The sequence below is a fragment of the Choloepus didactylus genome, chromosome 15 (genome assembly GCF_015220235.1).
Source record: "Choloepus didactylus isolate mChoDid1 chromosome 15, mChoDid1.pri, whole genome shotgun sequence".
NCBI classification, from domain to species: Eukaryota; Metazoa; Chordata; class Mammalia; order Pilosa; family Megalonychidae; genus Choloepus; species Choloepus didactylus.
In genome coordinates, this window is record NC_051321.1 from 56,226,088 (window position 1) to 56,233,643 (window position 7,556).

Here is a 7,556-nt window from a genome sequence, read left to right on the forward strand (position 1 = left end):
TGTGGCTTTCCAGTAGGCTGTTCCCTAGATTTGGTGGTCTCATCCTTTCCTTAGCCTCAGACTCCCCCCCCTACACACATACCCAAAATCATGCACCATGTGTAATCTTCTTCAGGAAACCATCCCAGACCCCTCTGTTTGGGGTCCTTCTAACTGAATCCTATGTTTACCTCTAGCATAATAGTGCTTAATGCATGGTGTCACCATCTTCTATAATCTTGTCTATCTCATCCAGTAGACTGAATTCCCAGAAGCAGGGATTTGTCTTTCTCTCCTCAACATCATGAAAGGTTTCCAGCCAAAAAAAAACAGATCCTCAATAAATGTTTATTATCCAAAAAGTAGACTTTGGAGACAGACAGATCCCGGTCCAAATTCTGCCTACAGGGGCTATGTTATCTTGGACAAACTCTAATTCCTCTAAGCCTCAGTTTCCCCATCTATAGAATGAAGAAGGAAACATCAACTTCCTTTCAGTCACTTAGATAAAGTAATGAAATGTATGTGAAAGTACCTAGTACAAAGTAAATGTTGAAGAAATGGTTAACTGGGAAGGTTTTGCCACAATGAGCCCCCCCATGGCCAAGACCTTATTCCAGACACGTTTGGTGTCCTGAACCTCTTCCTTAGGGCCTGTGATGGGAACGCTAAGATGGGCTAAACAACGCTCAATTTAATAGGCACTTATTGAACACTCCCTATAGTTAAAGCTCACTTCTGGCTACTAAGAGGGTAAGGCCAGGGAGGGAGAGGATCTAAGAGTGGACACAACAAACCTCCTTCGAGAACTGAAAATCTAGTAGATGTGACATAAGAACAAATAATTAGAATGCAAAGGAGAGACTAAAAACACCAGACCCAGTTGGTGCCTCTTCTTCAAATATAAGCGATTAGCAATGGGGGGTCTTACCTGAGACTGGAGCAATGAGTCTGGTCTTCATGTAGAGAGACTGTGTCTTCGTCACACCTGGAGAAAGGATCAAAAGCCTCATCAGATCCAACTGTCTGCACAGCAGTAGCAGCACTGATCGAGCACTATCTCAAGATCAGCATGTTAAACTGAGAAAGGTAACAATCCACACTACTGCTGCCCAAACCAGCTCCCATTCCCAATATGTCTCCCAGGCCAGCAACGATAGTAACGTCCTATCATGTGAGCTTAAAAAAGCTCATTTCCCGCCACTGCTCTGTATCACCTTGACTAACAAGACCCTAGAAAGGACCTAAGCGTCCCCAGGCACCAAGATGGGTGGATTGCAGTTAGCTCAAAAGAGACTAACTATATGCCCCTCTGCATTTCCTCTGCTTCTGCCAGTTCCATACCATGCGACTCCCATTTGGCTGACCCCAGGAGCCTCCAAAGTGGCCCCCAGACTTTCTGGACCCCTCCTTCTCACAAAACTTCTGGATTTACCTTATGAAAAATTCTTGGTCTTCCATATTGAAAAATCTCCAGTGTTCCACACTGGCTACGGGAATCCGGAGTAGGAATTTATGTTGAGAACAGACCCTCTCACTTGTGTGCCAGATGGAGCAATTGTCCCTGTTCTCAGCCAGCCCACACCAGCCTCACCCCAGTCTGGAATGCTTTATCCACCTTCAACTACTACTCATCCTTCGCTGTCCAAGTCAGGTCCCACAAGCTCCTTGAAACTTCACGGTCAAGTCATGCTGCATTGCGTTCCTACTTTAATGCATACATGTCTACTCTTCATTCGGAGGTTTTGCTAACCAATTATAGCTTGCTACACAGGGTTTAATTGTTTTGCAACTGAGAACTTTTTAATTCATTGTTATTTTCATGAGAAGAAATCACTGTATTTTCTTTTTCCAGATGTACCACCACAGTGCCTAGGACAGCATGACCCAGAGTAGACACTCAATATACTTGAATTGAATTCTTAACTGGCTCCTCCGCAGGTCTGGTCTCTGAAATAATTTAAGATGCATTTATTGACCATTTACTGCATTTCAGGTACTGTATTAGGCATTGCAGCTATGCTTCTCAAACTCCGAGTTGTAGGACTGACCAGTTCGTATCTGTATGTCCAATCCATGGTGGACGGATACTTTTGGAAAAAATGTCATGCCAATGATAAATTCCAATAAGAGTTATTAAATGCTTACTCCCAATTTCAAACAAGTTACAAACAATGTGGGAATCCACACAGACCCAAACCCACATTGCATAGCTTTGCGTAGCATGGCTTTTAAATGACACAAAGTTGAAAAAGACCAGGACCCTGAGCTCAGAGATTCCATAATATACTAGAAGACAAAAATTAAAATAAAAATAAAAATAAAAATAACCATATAGTATAAATACTATATGAAACAATTTTAAATTTTTAAAAATCCCTCAATAGCAATGATAGATAATTTTCTTACAGATCAAATTTATGACAGCTCCAATCCTTTTACTTTATGATTCCTTTTGAATTATGGTTTTTATAGTGATTTAAACAAAGACAACCGACAGACTCTAACCTCTCTACCTACTAAAATATTTTGTTCCCTCTGGCAGGTAAAAAAAAAATCGGATGGCTTAACAAAATGCTTCTCTTAAAAAAATGAACTACATTGCCTTGCTTTCACATTTTTGACTGCCAATAACCCACTCTGCCCATATCATGAAAAACCACAATTAAATTCACAAGTATTGCCTTGTTCTCCTCCATTAGAGACATTTGCTTCATTGGGTCATCTGGGCTTTATAATGTGAATAAAAATGTTTCCCAATAGAAGTAACCTAGCAACACACAAAATCAATGAAAAACAGAAATTTAGAATTGTTTCTCCCAAAGAACTAGGGCTCAACCAGAGATCCAACCCTGGAGCTCAACAATACCTATTGTTGGGAGATTTTGGCAAAAACATATATTTTCCCTGATTGATGTATTAATCTTTCTCTTCAAAGTACAATTAGCTAAAATGGAACAGCACCAAAACATGCGAAGTTGCAGATGACTTCTGAAGCAAGAGGCTGGACCTAATTAGTTGATTCAATTTTAAGGCCTCCAGTCATCACTCAAGGAAACACAATTCCAAGCTCACAGATGCAGCAACTGAAATAGATCTCTCTACTGGCTTACGCAGCACACATGCAAGCTCTTTTTAGTTCAGTTGAGTTTTCATTGACTTTGATGAAGATCATCAAGTTCTATTCAATTTAAACCCCCTTTCTGATTGTTCTATTGATTCCTTGCTTAGGAGTATCCCCATCTCTTGCAAATGTATGATACTGGCCGGCCCAATTATAAAAGTGGATTTAACAGAGGGGATCCACATCTAAATACCCCTACTCCAAGAAGAAAATCAACTCAAACCAAGTGCCCAGCTGATCTTGAGCATGGTATTCTCTTCCTACATTACAGCCTTCCACAGGAATTTAAGGACCAATCCCTTTAAAGGTCTCCCTCTCATAAATTCAAGACTTCTTTTAATACAGTGTTTTTCAAACTATAGATTATGACTTATTAGTAGGTTTTGAAATTAGATAGTAGCAACCAGTATTTTTGTTCCTGTTGTTAGAGAAACTGAATAGAAAATATCAACTATTAAGAGTTAAATGTTGTTTCACAAAACCTGTTTAAATTACGTATATGTGCCAGATTGCAATATAAAATGATTTTTATTGTTGCCCATGTCAAATAAAGTGTAAAATGCACCTCCATTAAATGATTTTCTTTGTAGTTCTCATCAACTAGATTTGAAGTCACAGATTCCTTAATTAGTATTGCCTGGTCCTTGTATTCATTTCTCTGTGAAATGCTCAGGTTGGTACTTTGGTCTGTATTCCAACTTTTGCTCCCTTTATCAACCCACAAACAACAACAAAAAATTGTATGGTGCTTCACAGCTCACCTTCTTCCTCACATTATCTTGTTCAAGCCTGACAATGTTTTGAGGTAGGAATTACCTTCAGGCAAGAAGGTATTACACTGAAGAAGGTATTGCTAAGGAATTGCCCTAGATTCCAAGGCATAAAACAGTGAAGCCAGAGTCATTTCTGCTCCATCACACTGTGTCCAGAAAAGCTGGAACCACATATTCTCTTCAGTCTATATTCCCCAAGGCTCACAGTACAGTGCTCAATAAACTGAGAGAGGACCACTTGTTTCTTAGCATAATGATGGTGAAAGAAGCACTCCTGGAAGGTTTTCTTTTCCAACTTAGGATAAATAAGAAGAAAGGCCTCAGATTGCTTATTAGAAAAATGTAGTTCTTCAGTGCCAGAAGGGGACTTTTATTCAGCTGTAGAACCATGGGGTTGTAGTACCACGGGGTTCTCCAAGAATCATCTGCATTAGCATTGCCTGGAGGGCCTGTTGAAAAGAGCAGGCCTCTGCCCAACCCTACTAGATCAACTATCTGAGGGTGGGACCCAGGAGAGTGAGTTTTTCAACCTGACTGCCCCTCTCCCACATAATGAGTATGCTTCTATAAAGTTTAATACTGACCTAAAAGTTTCCAAAACCCAGTCCAATGCTAGGCTGACTCCAACACAATCGCCCATCTGAGTTCCCACTTGAGGAGAAAGCCTGGGAAACTGAATTTTCCACAAGTCCCTTCTCCTCCAGTTAATTATGGTGATGAGTTAGGTTTGAGAACCACAGAAGCAGATGGTAACCGATCAGAATTCATTGCATTCCAGGCTTCATTTCAAATTGCACATAGGCCAGGGCAACATCCAAAATGACCTTGGAAAAATAATGGATAAAAGGGTGCAGTGGACACAGAAGGAAAGGCCAAGGCCATTCCAATCTTGGAAGAATTGGGATAGAAAAAAAGAAACTGAATTGGTCCAGAGCTGCACAGACAGTGCCAAGCCTGGAAAAGTCTAGAAGTGAATAAAATCTGTCCTTGAATCCCTCCCAATTCTGCTTCCCTAGGAATCTTTTAAGACCCCCAGCTGGCAAGGAATAGTTGATAGAGTAGTTTATATTAAAGTACTAATAACAACTTGAATCCACCTCCCAGGGACACATACTTTTTAATTTCCATTTTAATAAGGGTCATTGCCAGAGACAATAATCCAAAAGAAATCATCTCTAGGTGGAACTTCAGGCACTGAAGAAAATAAGAGGGTGAATTTTAGGACTGGGATTGGAGGCAGGAGGAAGAAGAAGTGTTCTTATATCCAAAACATAATTGAAGAAAGTGCCTGCTCGGTATGTGAAAGTCTCACCCGAATATTTATTGAGCACCTGCTATGCCTACATCTCAGTATTGTGCACCCTGGTCTTGCTGGCTACAGAGTCAAGTCCCGGGAACCAAAAAGAAAAAAAAAAAAAAAAGGTTCATGTTACAGAGGAAAGGAGAAAGGAGAAAACATTATATGAGACAAAGACTAGTTTTAAATGACCCTGGTCTGTGCTACGTTACACACGTGAAGTTTTCGTTATGTTTTAAATATGCTCTTTAGGTTTTGTAAATTAGCCAGATGGCATTCCAGTTGTCACTTAGTGCATTTTAAAATAAATCACTGTCACTCTTCTGAAAGTAACAACATGATCTTATGCAATCAGAACTCCTTGGGGAGTGTCCAAAGACAAGGTGCCACCCTCCCCAGCATTTAACTGTAAAACTTTTAAGAAAAAAAAAAATTGCCATGTGAAATCTGGAACTAAGTGCCTCCATTTTGAAGCGCTATGCCTATGGTTGACTGGGGGGATGTGGCCGCACAGGGCTCTCAAGAATCAGGCCCAGAAAGCATTTGGTGCCTGTAAGTACAGCAAAGGGAAGAGGGCAGCACCTGTGCACCTGACCCAGGAAGGCCTCGCCTTTTGTTGGCCTGCTTTCCTTGGCATGCAGACCTCCCTCTTTCTCAGACTTTTAGAGAAGCAAAGTAGCAGCTCTGGTTAAACCAAGCAATCTCATTAACAAGATGTGGGCCCAAATGAGTATTTTGCACTACTTCTTCTAAAGTCAATCCTGTTTCTTAAAAAAGTGATTCCACTTAAGTGAGCTCAAAGCTGGACACTAAAAGAACAGCGCATCCAAACAGAGAAACAAAAGAATGTGGGGGACAAGAGGGACTGGGAAGTGCTATAGATCTTGGCCCTCAAGCACCAAGTCACTGTGGCAGTAGTAGGACTAGACATTCAAATCATATCTATTTATCAGTCTTCCATGGAACTTTAGCAAACAGCTCCCAACCTGTTTGGACTTTCTATGTCAAATGCAGCATTGATTTTTGGGTTTTGTTCTTTTGTTTGTTTGTTTTTAATGTAGCTAAGTACACAAACCTACACAACCCTTTTTCCTGAAAAGCTGTTTAGAGTGACTTCTACAGAAAGGTCCCAGAAGTAAACATCCCGAGTTAGTCTAGAGAAAGATTACTAGATGTAGTATATATATTACATATATAACACACACATATAAATTACATATAATATTAGCAAAACATACTATCTATTAATTTTAATGTAGTGTATAGTAAATATAGTAAAATAAGGAAGAGATCATGATGAGCATTAAGCCATGAACTATAAATATCTAATAAAAATAATACTGTGCCTCCTGGCCTTTTGTAAAATATTGCACTCCATTTCGGGTTTAAACGGGGTTAGTTGCCCTAATCAATGGCTTTTACCTTAGGACCAGATTAGTCATTATCCCTATAATCAGGTCTTTAGTTCAGAAAACAAAAATGACAAAGAACATTCAAGAAAAGTTTACTCTTCTGTGTCTTAAAAATCTGGAGACAAGAGATGGTGAAGATAAGTTTAGCCTGTTTATAACATGCTTGCATTCAGCTCAAGTAATTTCACATCCATCTCCTATTTGTTGTAAATATATACAGTGTGCACTCCATGAAACCTGACACCAATGTTGGCAAAATACAACAAAGCTTCCTTTCTAACATGTCAAACAGATTTTTTTAAATGTTAGCTCCAAAGACACATATCTTGGAGCATTCAGCTCCCGCACACATGCAGCTTAATATCTCTCTCGCTGCTGTTAAAAGGCTGATTTTAACCTATAAAGATTTCTGGGCCCCATCAATCAGCATGTCTCGCGATCTTCTCAGCCCCAGATAACAGGGAGACAATGCATCTAATACAACGAGCAGCTGGGGACCGTACCTTCAAGATAGTAGTTGCTTCCAGAGAAAGGCATGCAAGTCTTATTTTAACGCCAAGAATCACTTACTCTGTCACAGCGGTGCTGCCGAAGGAATTATCCTGAAGGCTGAAACAGAAACAAGAAAACATCAGCTAAGTCCGGCCGGGGAGCCGTCTCCCTGATTGCTCTCGGGGAGTTAGAGCACATACACAAACATGGCATTGCAAGGCAAATCTCAGGGCTTGCCCGGCACGCTCGCTCTACCTTGGACTGCTGTCTGCACATGCTCGCAACGATACCCCCAGCAGGGGCCCAGCCGCACCGGCGAACCACAAAGCCCGGCAGCGCGCGAGGCTGCGGGGAGCGAGCTGAGTAGTGCGCGACGGCGGGGCCGGGACCCCGGGACCCCCGGATCCCCAGAAGGAACACCTGGAGTTACCTCGCGACCCCGGCCTCGCCAGTCCACGCGCCGCGTTTAATCCAGGCCT

At 41.2% G+C, this 7,556-nt stretch overlaps 1 protein-coding gene across 1 annotated transcript in view; it reads right to left on the reverse strand.

Annotated features, from left to right (window-relative positions):
- FAM13C (family with sequence similarity 13 member C) overlaps nucleotides 1-7,307 on the reverse strand; it is a 135,333-nt gene extending 128,026 nt beyond the window's left edge. The window contains 2 exon segments of the mRNA XM_037803805.1: nucleotides 911-967; nucleotides 7,156-7,307. Coding sequence (XP_037659733.1) covers nucleotides 911-967; nucleotides 7,156-7,217 — 119 coding nt within the window. The 5' untranslated portion in view covers nucleotides 7,218-7,307.
- Nucleotides 7,308-7,556: the final 249 nt, after the last annotated feature.